The sequence below is a fragment of the Equus asinus genome, chromosome 6 (genome assembly GCF_041296235.1).
Source record: "Equus asinus isolate D_3611 breed Donkey chromosome 6, EquAss-T2T_v2, whole genome shotgun sequence".
NCBI lineage: Eukaryota > Metazoa > Chordata > Mammalia > Perissodactyla > Equidae > Equus > Equus asinus.
In genome coordinates this window covers 8,793,642-8,806,913 of record NC_091795.1, presented here as the reverse complement: position 1 = coordinate 8,806,913, position 13,272 = coordinate 8,793,642, and the positions used below count along the sequence as shown (strand labels likewise).

Genomic DNA, 13,272 nt, shown 5'->3' with positions numbered 1-13,272 from the left:
GCCCCATAAGGACAGCTCTCCTCCCGTTCCTTCTAGGAGTGCTACCGAAAGCCCGCGTGAGTGTGTGTGCATGCGGTCCACCGCAACCCCCGCTCACACAAGAGTCGCCAGCGCCTCCTCCCAGCCCAGAGGCAGCGCACCGTGTCTCAGTGGGGAGAGTGGAGGAAGGCTGGGCCGTGGCTGGAAAGCACAGGTGCTCACTCGCGGGGGATTTAACTGAGGCGACACAGACTGGTTACTACAAAGACTGTCCCCGCCAAAGCAAATTCATGGCAAATAAAGTCACACTGAAATAGCACAGGCTGCGGGCAGGGGAGGGGTGTAACGACCAAGATCACACTCTAAGAGGACAACCAACCACCCACGCTGGAGTCGTCTAAAATACTCCCGCTCCCACCAGCAGCTGCAAATCCGCAAGGGGCGGCTCACCCAGCATGTTCAACGTCCCGATCGTGTTGGTCTTCAGCGTCTTGATGGGGTTGTACATGTAGTTTGGAGGGGAGGCTGGAGAGGCCAGGTGGTATATCTGGTCAACTAAAGGAGACAAACGGACATACGTTATTTCCAAGAAAAAGTGAAATCATTCTGAACTCCCAGGAACCAGACTGTGTAATAAAGGTGTTCGTGTATCTTTCACTGAAATTCTAGTTGTTGCATTATTCTTCATAGAAACTAACTGACATTCGCAATTAGAAGAACTTTAAACAAAAATAGAAATCTAATTATCTGGAACAAAAACATGTGCTGGGCCGGTGATTTGGGCCTGTTCTCCTCTAATTGGAGTCAATCCGATTACTGAGTTGATTGTTTTCCAAGAAGATCCGTCCCAGATAAAGCATTCAAATCAGAAGAAGGAAGACCGATTTTTCAGACACAGAATTAAACATGAATATCTAAAGTAAACAAGATATTTAATTTGTATAACAAATCTGACATAAATCAAAGGCACAAACGTACGGGAGAAGATAAAATAGCATTTTGCTGTGTTCGTACACATCCTGTAGACACCAAACCAGACCTCGCGGAGATGACAGTCACGCAGGGCGGTTTTTAAAGCCAGAATGGCAAAATGATTTAGACTCCACACCTCCCCTGGTGCGCAGGCCCTCACGTCAACATGCCCACCCACAGCCCTCGCTGTCAGGGTCAGGTCACACCTGTCACATGGCAAAGGCCCTTGGGAACCAGGGTCTCCCTGTGAAACGGCCATGATGGGTGAGCACGCAGGAGGAACCCATCCCCGCAGACAGACAGCGTCTGTGCCACGCCATCCCACTTGAGCTACAGGGGAAGGAAACACAACTGCCACAGCAGAGCCGTGGAACGGGGGCTCTGAAACGAATCTTCCTTGCACAGGGCTTTGGCCCTCATGCCAGAGCACCTGCAGGCTCCCCCAGCCTCCCACCCTATCCCAAACTGGCACATCAGGTAACAGCACAACAGGGCGCGGTTTCACAGATGACAGGCAAAACAGGCAAACTCGAAACAATAGTCCTCGTAACAAACACCTCCGCCAAAAAGTGCCCGACCTCCCCACCCACCCCCTGAAAATCTCCTGTCACCTCCAGGAGGGCGAGGGAAACACGCAGTGCCTTCTGGGAGCAGGGCTGTTTCCTGACATGCTCTCCGACCCAGGGCAAGGCTGGGTGACAGCTCCTCATCCTCACACAAGGGCAGAAGTGGCAGCTGCACACAAGAGCGCTGGAGTCCAGGCTGTGAGCTGGGGCTCCACTTCATTCATGCTAACCACCACAGCGCTTCAAGCCCAGAAGCATCTGGGAGACGGGAGTCAGAGGAGACCCCAACACCAGGAAAACAGGAAGCGGATGGTTCTATGGAGACTGAATCTTTGGGAAGGGTTCTAGGTATTGCCCAGGCTCACAGAATAGCCTGGTAACTTTATTTTCCCCACACTGGGACCACACGCCAAGGGAGGCAAGAATGACATGTGACAGATGGAGGGTCTCATCGTTGGGATATTTGTGAGGCCTCTTCGCCAAGACCATTCCAGAAAACTCCTGATGTGACTACAAAAAGCCTTCCTGTTTCAAAAATGATACTTATGCAATACCAGCCCTATGTTTTGCAAAAATAGAAAAAATTCATTCTAGAATTCATATAGAATCTTAAGGGATCTTGAATAGCAAAAAAATTTTGAAAAAGAGGAACAAAGTTGGAAAACTCACATATGCTGAGTTCAAAACATATTACAAAGCTACAGTAGTCAAAATAGTGTGGTACTGGCATAAAGACAGACATATAGATCAACGGAATAGAACAGAAAGCACAGAAATAAGGCTTCAGATCCATGGTCACGTGATCTTCGACCAGGGTGTGAAACAACTTAATCCAGAAAGAACACTCTCTTTAACAAGTGGTACCGGGAAAACTGGATATCCACATGCAAAAAAGAATGATGCTGGACTCTTCTCTCACACCATATTCAAAATTAACTCAAAATGGATTGAACACCTAAATGTAAGACCCAAAACTAAAAAGCTCCTAGAAGAAAACGTAGGGGAAAGGCTGCATGACACTGGATTTGGCAAAGATTTCTTGGACTTAAAACCAAAACACAGGCAAGAACAGCAAAACAGACAAATGGAGCCACAGAGAATGTGGAAACTCGTGCTAGTCTCAAAGGACACAAGCAACAGAGCAAAAAGGCAACATACGAAACAGGAAAAAATTCTGCAAACCATACACATGATGAGGGGTTAATATCCACAATATATAAAGAACTCCCACACATCAACAAAAAAATCAAATAACCCAATTAAAAATGGCAAAGCACTTGACTGGACATTTCTCCAAAGACAATATACAAATAGTCAACAGGAATATGAAAAGATGCTCAACATCACTAATCATCAGAGAAATGCAAATCAAAACCTCAATGAGATATCACCTCATACACATTAGGACAGCTACTATGAAAAAGAAACTAAAAAGAAAAAACTAGAAAACAACAAGTGTTGGGGAGGACATGGAGAAACTGGAACCCTTGTGCACTATTGGTAGGAATGCAAAATGGTGCAGCCACTATGGAAAACAGTATGACAGTTTCTCAAAATATTAAAAATATTATTACCATATAGTCTAAGAATCCCACTTCTGGGTATGTACCCAAAAGAAGTGACAGCAGGGTCTGGAAGAGGTATTTGCACACCCATTGCCATGACAGCACTATACCTGACAGCCAAAAGGGGAAAACAACCCAAGTGCCCATCAACAGAGGAACAGATTAACAAAATATGGTATACACACACAATGGAATATTACTCACCCTTAAAAAGGAAGAAAATCCTGTCACATGCTACAACATGGATGAACTCTGAGGACATTATTCTAAGTAAAATAAGTCAGACACAAAAAGAGAAATACTGTATGATTCCACTTACACGAGGTCCCTAGAGTAGTCAAATTCATAAAGACAGAAGGTAGAATGGTGGGCGCCAGGGACTGGGGAACGGGGCGTTAGTGTTCAATGAGTACAGAGTTTCAGTTTTGCAGGATGAAAAAGTTCTGGAGATCTATTTTACAACAATGTGATTACACTTGACACTACTGAACCATACTACTTGAAAATGGTTACGATGGTAAAAAAACAAAAGAAAGGTGCTGATGAGAGGAGAAAGCAGATGAAAAAGAGTATTAGTGAAAGAGAGTTCAAACCCTTTATCAAGGCTGAAGTCAGAATGAATGGTGTTGGTTTCTATATTTTTTCTCCTCCTCTTCTCAACCCTGGGAATACAAGAGCTAAAAATTAGGCTCCTGAGCCACTGAAGACCATTCAAGATTCTCAATCAATCCTTGCTCTACATCAGAGTTACCCAGTGAAGCTATGAATCAAAGATGCCTGGGCCCCTGGCATCCTGAGACTCTGGACCTCTGTATATATACATATGTATGTATGCATATGTTTTTAAAAGCCACATTGGAAAACTATTGGGTCAATTTAAAAGTGGAACCGAAGCTATTGAAAGAATAATCTTTCTTCAAGAAAACTAAGAAAACACAAAACCTTTTAAAATTGTTTACAGTCGTCAATATGCGAATTCATTGAAGGGATCTATCTACATAAACGGAAAATCCTGTGACTGCTTTCAGACAACCATGTTTTGCTGAATTGATAAATAGGTAAAAATAAACAGCAATGAAAAATTCAATTGTGCTAATTGTAAGTCATAAGATAGTTCTCACAAAATCCTGTCAGCCTTAGTCTGCTCCATCTTTTCCAGCTTACAGATGTGACCAGGAAGAGCGTGGCTCACCCCGCACATCTACTTAAAGGCTCAAGAGGCAGGTGTAAGCAGACCATGGGCTCCATTCACGGTACCGTGTGCCCTCGTTTTACAGCGCCTTGCACACACCTGCAGCTCTCCTAAGGATGCGCCAATCAACGCAGCAGAACTCTGGACAGCCCTGCAGGGCTGCACGCCGCCTGGGGGGCACACTCAGGCAGGCCTGGCACCCCAGTCAGCTTCCTCCTGACTCTCTGGCATCTCTGCTCACACAGATGGGGCCGCCACACGCTCCCCAAAGACAGCGGAAACCACGGTGTACGGGCTGTGGTCCTACAGAACAAATCATTCAGCACGATTTTTACTCCCGAGGTGACAGCATATGCAGGGAAAGAAAGCAACAGCTGCACTGAAGACTAAGGAAATCAAGCATCTTGAGAGTGCGTGATTCCCCGACACCAAAGCCGGTGAGGTGGACACTTACATCCTGCACCCCTGCATCCTCCGCCCGGCCCCCGCCAGGCCCCCTCTGCCAGGCTCGGGCCAGACGCCGGTTCGTGGGGAGCCTTCCCGCTGCCCGGGCCGAGGACTCATCTCACTCGGCTGCGGGGACCGCGGCTGCACGGCTACTTCACGCCACCTGCCTGCGCGTCCTCCTGTCCTCTTCACTGGATGACAAGCTCACTGAGCACAAGAAGGATCCTTTTCCTTCCTTAAGATCTCCATTCACACAGCTCTGCTCTCTGCAGGGAGGGCAGCCCCCGCCCTCTTCGCCACACATGCCGTCTCTGTCACGCTGTCCAGGCAGGCCAGGAAACCCACGACGGAAAACCAATGTCCCCGGGCCGGTGTGCGAACAGTGCTCACCCAAAGTCAGCTGAGTGAAGAGGTGAGCCACAGACCGGGGCCTCCTTATCCAAAAGGCCATTCCATCAGTTGTTGCTTTTTCATCATTTGACAGTTCAGCCCAACTGCTGCTCTCCGTTCATCCAACCTGGACGAGGCTGTGCTGTGCCCTGTAAAGCTATCATTTCAGGATGTTTATTTAAGGAGCAACACTGCTGCGTCCTTTTTAAGAACAACGCTATGAAAATCAGTGTTTTCAATGGGCCCTCTTTCCTATGAGAACGTGTTGTCTCTAACATTAACCACGACTCCATTTCCTCTCCTAAAAAGGACATAAGCACCAGAGTCTGTGGACTAACTAATCTGGCATGGAATTAAGAGGAGGAGAGCAGGGCGGAACTTCAGAACAAGCAAAGCTCATCAGCAATGAGAGGTGCCACGCAAATACTAAGTAATACTAATAACAGAGCAGCAAAGTGAGCCCCACAGCCCAGGAACAGGGCCCCTCAACCCGTCAACCAGGGTTCAAAGTTCACCAAAAGTGAGCATGATACGCAAAAATCTGAGTCGGGGGTGGAGAGAGGAAGAGGAAAGAAGGAAGGAAGGCACGTCCGTTCTTTTGCTGGATACACACCTCTGGACGTTGCCACCAAGGGACCCCAGTGACCCTGTCACCTCTACGAGGGCCATGTGCCATAATCACAGCTGGAAAAATAGGAGCCTTGAGAAATGAGCCTAAAAGAGCTCAAATTAATGATCAAGGGCAAAACAGTAAAAGATTAAACAGTAAAGCAAACTAGGTGTTTTCCTTTTTCCATATAATTTCCTAAAATAGGTTCAAAGCAGCATTCGGCAGAACGCAGACACATCACTTTCACGTTGGGAAGAACATTGGTAAGGGGTGGGCGGCTGAGGCGAGCTCGGCCCTGCTGCGAATCCTGAACCCAACTGGCCCAACCACAAATGAACTTCCTACAGTCTGTCAGGAATTTCACCGTGCCTGAAATCCACAAAAATGATACATAAATGAAGAAGAAAAAGACTGTCGAAAGTGAACTCTTGGGATAATCCAAATTACTGCTGAGACTCCATCAAAGAAATCACATCTTACCTCCTACCAAAGGGGAAATCCACATAAAATCCAAATAGAGTGTTTACATCTCCCCCTGATTTTTTCCCAAAGGTTCCTAGCATAGGCTGTGTCAGACGTCCTCTAGGAGCCAGGGACAGCCTTACCAGACTGATGGGACCACCAGTTAAAGACTTGCACCCTGAAACTTTGGAAAAACTAAAACAATAAAACAAAGGGCTGGTTCTTGCTGTGAATGTGCGTGACTATTTAGTAAACGGTAAAAGCCCATCACGAAGACGCTTGCTACACGTTTCCCTTTTGCTACAGTTCAAGACAGGGGCCTGGCATAAGGATTGCATAAGATGTGACTGCGGCATGGAGCACACAGCCCACCCCCACCTCCATCCCCAACACCAGTACCAGGATGGAAAACAGGATTGAACAAGGCACAGAACTTTTCCCAGAGTAAAGACCAAATTTCTCTTGGCACAAGGAACTAAAAAGAGTGGGATTTTGCCTGGATTTCCTCTCAAATAATATTGACTTACTGCAAAGGGAAGAGTGCACGTGCCAGAGGTCTGGCTCAGCCCAGGATCAAAAGCTCCACTCAGTGCGGCTGCTTGTCAATTTCCTTTGGGCTGGCAGCCCCCTCCCCTCCAGAGTCTACCCCACCACAGCGGGAGAGCACCACGACAACACCACGGCGAGAGCACCGACAGTGCCTGAGCTTCGCTGGAGGAATTCCCCACAGCTCCAAGGTAAACAGACTGAGATAGGCAGCCTCTGCATGTTATGCTTACATTTGTAACATAAACTGAAGGTGAGAAATTCCTAAATTATAATTCAACAAGAATATTCTAATCAGGGTGGCACTCCTCAAATCATAAACATGAACCCAATGCGCTTGGCAAACACCGTTTCCATCCCACCTTTTACTGTCGACTCCAGAGTGTCTGGGTGCTAACGGCCCAGCCTCTCCTATTCTCCTCTCCTGGCCTCACCCTCCTGGACTCGCACAGGATTTCTGCACCTGGTAAAAGGCCGGTAACAGGGAGGGCTCCGTGCACTGGTGTCCTCGCCCGTAAAACAAAGATAATAACTGCCTACTTCACACGAGTGCTGCAAGAACGGAATTTGTTAATCACACACAGTCACGAGAACAGGGCCTAGAACACAGCAGGGGTTAGCTACTGCCACGTTCTGCTTTCGCTTTCCTGGACTCTTCTACACAGGTACGACAGGTTCCAGGAGCGGCTCCCATGACACAATGCGCACGTCTGCTTTTTTCTGTCCTCTACAGAAAGGCTGGTCTCAAGATTCCTTTTTATGCAGATGGTGGACAAGTAAACTGGGACAGCTTTTTGGGGAAGCACAGGCTGTATGCACCAAGAGCCTGGACATGTGTGCATGATAATGACAACATGACTTAGATGTGTACACAGGGCGGCCTTCCCAAGCAAGGTTTACGAAGGCCCCATGCTGCAAACGCCCTGAATACCTAACACAGGAATAACGAAACTATATTATAATCATACGAGACGGAAATGCTAATCAAATAACGTTGAGGGAAAAAATGTGTCTTTGGAAAGAGATCGGGTATAGCCACGTAAAAGAATACTAAGCAGCTGCCAAAAATATTAATAATAAAATAGCTCTCTATGCATAATATAGAAAGACCACCAAAGATCATCAAAAAGCAGAAAAAATAAGATGAAGAGCAATGTAGAATATGCTGCTTTCTCTGCAATAAGGGAAAATTATGAATATCTATTTATATTAAATATATGTGCATTTATGATAAAGAAACTACAGATGAACACAGAGAAATTGTTAACAGCAGTTTCCTGAGGAGAGTTAGGAACTGAGAAGATAGGAGACAGAGGCAAGAGGAAGACTTTTTACAGTCTTTTAAATTCTTTTTTAAAAAGTTTGAACCATATAACTATATTGCCTATTAAGCATGTTTTTAAGTTAAAAATCACATTTAGAGAAATGATTGGATGTTAACATGAACAGACTATTTTTGGATGACAGGATTAAGGATAATTTTTTTTATACTTTTCCAAATTTTCTTTAAAATGTATATATTTGTTTTATCATCAGGAAACAAGTCTTTTGAAAAGAGAGAAAATCAAGATTCTCTTCCATCTCATTCTTGATCAAATACATAAACAAGAAACCTAATTCTTTCATTTGGTTCAAAATATTTTTTAATTTCTCTTGAGATTTCTTCTTTGACCCATGTGTTAATTAGAAGTACACTGTTTACTCTCCAAATATTTTCTGGTTTCCCAGCTATCTTTGTTACTGATTTCTAGTTTTAATTCCACTGCGGTCTGGAAGTATACTCTATGTAATTTCCATTCAACTTTTTTTATGTTCTAGTAACAAACTTCAAAGTTTGGTAAGGCGTATTTTATGGCCCAGAATATGGTCTATCTTGGTGAATGTTCTATGTGAGCTTGAGAAGAATGTGTCCTGCTATTCTTGGATGAAGGAGTCCACAGATGTCAATCATATCCCATTGATCAGTGGTATTGTCGAGTTCAACTACGTCCTCACTGATTTTCTGCCTGCTGGATCTGTCCATTTCTGACAGAGGGGTGTTGAAGTCCCCAACTATAATAGTGGATGTATCTATTCCTCCTTTCAGTTCTGTCCGTTTTTGCCTCATGTATTTTTGACACTGTTCTTAAAAGCATACACATTAAGGGCTGTTATGTGCTCTTGGAGGACGGACCCTTCACCAGTTTGCAATGTCACTCTTTGTCCCTGACAACTTTCCTTGCTCTGAAGTCTAGATCGTCTGAAATTAATACATCTACTCCAGCTTTCTCTTGATTACTATTAACATGGTATATCTTCCTCCACCCCTTTACTTTTAATCAATCTGTATTTTTATATATAAAGTATGAGTTTCTTGTAGAAAATAAATAGTTGGGTCTTGTCTTTTTTAACTACTAGGACAGTCTGTTTTTTAATTAGTGTATTTAGACCATTCATATTTAAAGTGATTATCAAGATACTTGGATTAATATCTACCATATTTGTAACTATTTTCTATTCATTTCTCTTGTTCTATTTGTCTCCACTCTTTTTCTGCCTTCTCTCATTTTAATTGGGCATTGTATATGAACCCATTTTCTCGTCTCTTTTAGCATACGAACTATTTCTAAAAATCCTTAGTGGTTGTCTTAGAATTTGTAATACTCATTTATAAAATCTACATCCACTTTCAAATAACACTACACCACTTCACAGGTAGTGAGGTACCTTATATCAGAGCATTCTCAATTCTTCCTCTTGTCTAACACTGTCATTCATTTCACTCATTCATAAGAAGTAATACCCAATATTGTTGCTATTATTATTTTGAACTGTTATCTGTTAGAGTAAGAATAAGAAAAACATGTTTTTATTTTACTGTCACATTCCTTCTCTCACATTCTTCTTTTCTTTACGTAGATCTGAGTTTCTGACCTACGTCATTTTCCTACTCTCTAAAGAATTTTTAACACTTCTTGTAAGGCAAGTCTTACAGGGGCAAATTCCTTGACTTTTGTTTGTCTGAGAAGGCCTTTCTTTCTCCTTCACTTTTGAAGGATAATTTTACCAGATAGAGAATTCTAGGTTGGTGTGTTTTTTCTTTCACTTTAAACATTTCACTCTACTCTCTTCTTGTTTGCATGGTTTCTGAGGAGAAGTCAATGGAATCCTTATCCTTGTTCCTCTATTGATAAAGTGTGTTTTTCCCCTCTCAGCTTCTTTCAAGGTCTAAATTTATCTTTTATCTTTATCTGTTTATCTTTAATTTTCTGCAATTTGAATACAACAGTACGATAAGCCTGCGTGTAGATTTTGGGGGTACTGATCCTTCTCAGTGTTCTGAGCTTCCTTGATCTGTGGTTTGGTGCCTGTCATTAATTTCCCAAAGTTCTCAGTTGTAATTACTTTATATATTTCTTCAGTCCCTCTCTCTCTTTCTTCTCCTTCTGGTATTCTCATTATGCATATGTTACGTCTTTTGTCACTGTCCCACAGTTCTTGGATATTCTGTTTTATTCTTTTCCTGTTTATGAAGTTTTCACTGACGGTACCTCCAAGCATACTGATCCCTTCCTAAGCTTTGTCCACTGCACTGATGAGCCAGCCCATCAAAGGCATCCTTCATTTCTCATAATGTTTTTTATTTTGGGCATTCCCTTTTGAACCTTTCTTAGAGTGTCCATCTCTGCTTTCCTTGCCCATCTATTCTTGCATAGAGTCCACTTTTTCCAGTAGAGTCCTTAGCATATTAATTATAGCCATTTTACATTGCCAGTCTGGTAATTCCAACAACTCTGCCATATCTGGTCTGGTTCTGATGTTTGCTTTGTCTCTTTAGACTGTGTTCTCTGTCTTCAGCATGCCTGGTGATTTTTTGTTGAAAGGCAGACATGATGTATCAGGTAAAGTAATCACGGTAAACAGGCCTTTAGTGTGAGGTTTACGCTTATATGCTTACCAGGCTAGGAGTTAGGCTGTGTTTATCGTCTGCTGTAGCTGCAGGTGTCAGGGGCTAACATTTCCTCTAGTGTCTTTGCTTTTGTCTGCCTCCCCTGTAGTCTGCAGGCTTCCCTAGAGGCTCCTTCGTAGGTGGAGCCTGAGCCCTGCAGGTCTTCCAGCTGTAACTGCTACCGCACAGGATCTCTACGGGTGCGGTACAGCGGGGGGAGAGGAAGCATTCTGTAGTCCCATGATTAGGTCTCAGTCTTTTAGTGAGCCTGAATCAGGTATTTCCCTCCCTCCTGTCACTTAGGCTCTGGGAAAACAGTTTCCCTCAAGGACAGGCCTTTGTAGGGAGAACAGAATGCTCTGGGCATATTTCAGAATGGTTTCTTCACCCTCCCCCTGCTGGAAACATGAAGAGACTTTTCTCTGAACTTCACTGTGAGAACCTACTGGGGCTTCTGGAAGTGAAACTCACAAAAGCATGCCCCAAACCCCCCAAAGCTGGAACCCTGGAGCTTTTAACTCTCAAGCATGTCCACACTGCCTCCAGCAGTGAGTCAATCACCTGCTACGAGTTCCTACCATGCTCCAGCAGTTGCTTCTGCCCCTTAAGTTGTTACTGTCTGTGCACATCTGTATCTCTAGTTTTCAGGGTGGCAATTTGCTCTGTGCCCTCAATTCTCTGATGGAGCTAAAAAGAATTGTTGATTTTCAGTTTGTTCAGCTTTTTCCTTCTTGTGAGGACGGGAATGATGCTTTCCAAGTTCCTTACATGACAAACCAGAAAGCTTAAGTCCACACTCCCACTGTGAGGTCACTCCTTCCTCTTGTGCTTGTCCTGTGTGTGGACCTCCCACTGAAGGAGTACTCCCATCTCCCTTCAGCAGCACCTCATCACTTCTGACAAGCCCTCCACAGTCACTGGTGTCCTGTGCTTCCCCAATCCTCACCTCCAAGAGCACTTGGGCTCTCTTTAGACATCCTTGCTTCCGGCAGAGCAGTCCCGGAGCCGAGCACTCGCCCTCCAGGCTGGACACGGAGCTACTCCCACTACAGCTCCATCTTCACCATCGTGATGACCCGGCATGTCCCTTACAAACCCAAACGCACTCTGCTAACCCTGAACCCTGGCTTCTCAGAACTTTCTAGTGTCCTGATTAGATGACTTGGAAGGATAATTAACTTTACTCCTTCCAGAGCTAAATATTTTGCAGGGTAGATTCAACATCTGAAACTTAAATGTCTTGGTTGGTAAAATGCAGACTTCTTTTAAAGCAATATAAAATTAGATTAAGTTATTCCAATGAGTACTTACAACTCCTTCCAAAGCAATGATACTCTTTCTCTACAGTCTAACCCAGACAATGCAGAGGCCTCTCTCGTAACCCCTATGACAAAGCTCCTCTTGTCTTAATCATTTGTATAACTCACTAACACGTGGCAGTCCCTGAATTCTCCAGATCTCAGTCCTCATCCTGAGGACACTGCAATCACTTTCTCCTTTTCCATTTCCACCACATTCTTATTCCAGACAATAATTTCCCACTGGAAATGTGAAATTAGAATAAATAGCCAATGTCTTTGCTTCTCAAACCTAATGGCTCTACTTTGAAAATAATAAGAGGAGGAAATCTGTGCTGAGGAAAAATGAATGAAGCTCTGCTGTGACGCTGCCATTTTAAGTGACGCAATCGTTACCTCACGAAAATCCATACAACTTGTCAGCCCCAGAAAAACAAACAAACCAAAATAAACCCCACAAAATTCTTTTCAAAACTGAAGAACATTCCTGCTATGGGTATAAATATCAGATCAACTAAAGTTTCTTTTATTAGGAAAAAGGTACTAAAAAGTAGTTACGGATCAAACGTTGGGTATCCTCTTACCAGACAAAGGAGGAAAATAAGTTATCACATCAACAGGACATACAAACTTGCTCATTGCTGCAGACCACACACCACACCACATGGGAACCCACTGAGGGCAGGCACGGGCTGGAGCCTTCAATCAGAGGAAAGACCAAAATGAAGTGTAAGTGAAATGTGACAGGCCCTGCAAGTGCAAGGCAAGGATGCATCCCTCAGGGGACTCTAAATCACGTCCCTCTTTGGGTGACAATGCAACACCGAGGAAAGGAGAGGGGCACACCAGAATAAGTGCATCTGGTTAAATTCACGCTGTGTCTGATTTAAGGGGGAAAGAGGGATGACTACCTCTGAGAAGAACAGCTGTACCCACACAGGGGATCAAAGGACGCTTCTTCACACCAGGAGCGCCGAGTCAGGCGGGCATTGTAGGGGCAGAAAGAGTGCAGAGATGCGGGATAGGAAGCAGGCGGGGCATTAACAAGTATGTGGAAGACCCGAACGGCCCAGAAGAAGACGTGAAAAACAGACTTCAAACTATCGAGGTGGAGAAACGCCTCATGCTCTCCCAGCACAAGCACCACTTGAGGGAACTAAGGACTCTGGGCAAAGGACAAAAAGCATCAATCCTGTATCATGTGACCCCATTCAGTGTGTGTGTCTTCTGCAGAGTCTACCGCCAGAAGCAAGGGAAATGGCCCAGAATAGCTTTGGCGTCAAAGCTCAGAGCCAAAGCAGATAATTTTCTTACCGA

General features: G+C 44.4%; 1 protein-coding gene across 11 annotated transcripts in view; it reads right to left on the bottom strand.

The window, feature by feature from the left end:
- The window catches only part of UXS1 (UDP-glucuronate decarboxylase 1), a 96,065-nt gene that overhangs the window by 33,049 nt on the left and 49,744 nt on the right, over positions 1-13,272 (bottom strand). For all 11 annotated transcript variants that reach the window (XM_044773086.2, XM_044773080.2, XM_044773081.2 and 8 more), the window contains one exon: positions 430-534. In XM_044773086.2, coding sequence (XP_044629021.1) covers positions 430-534 — 105 coding nt within the window. The remainder of the gene's footprint in view (positions 1-429; positions 535-13,272) is intronic.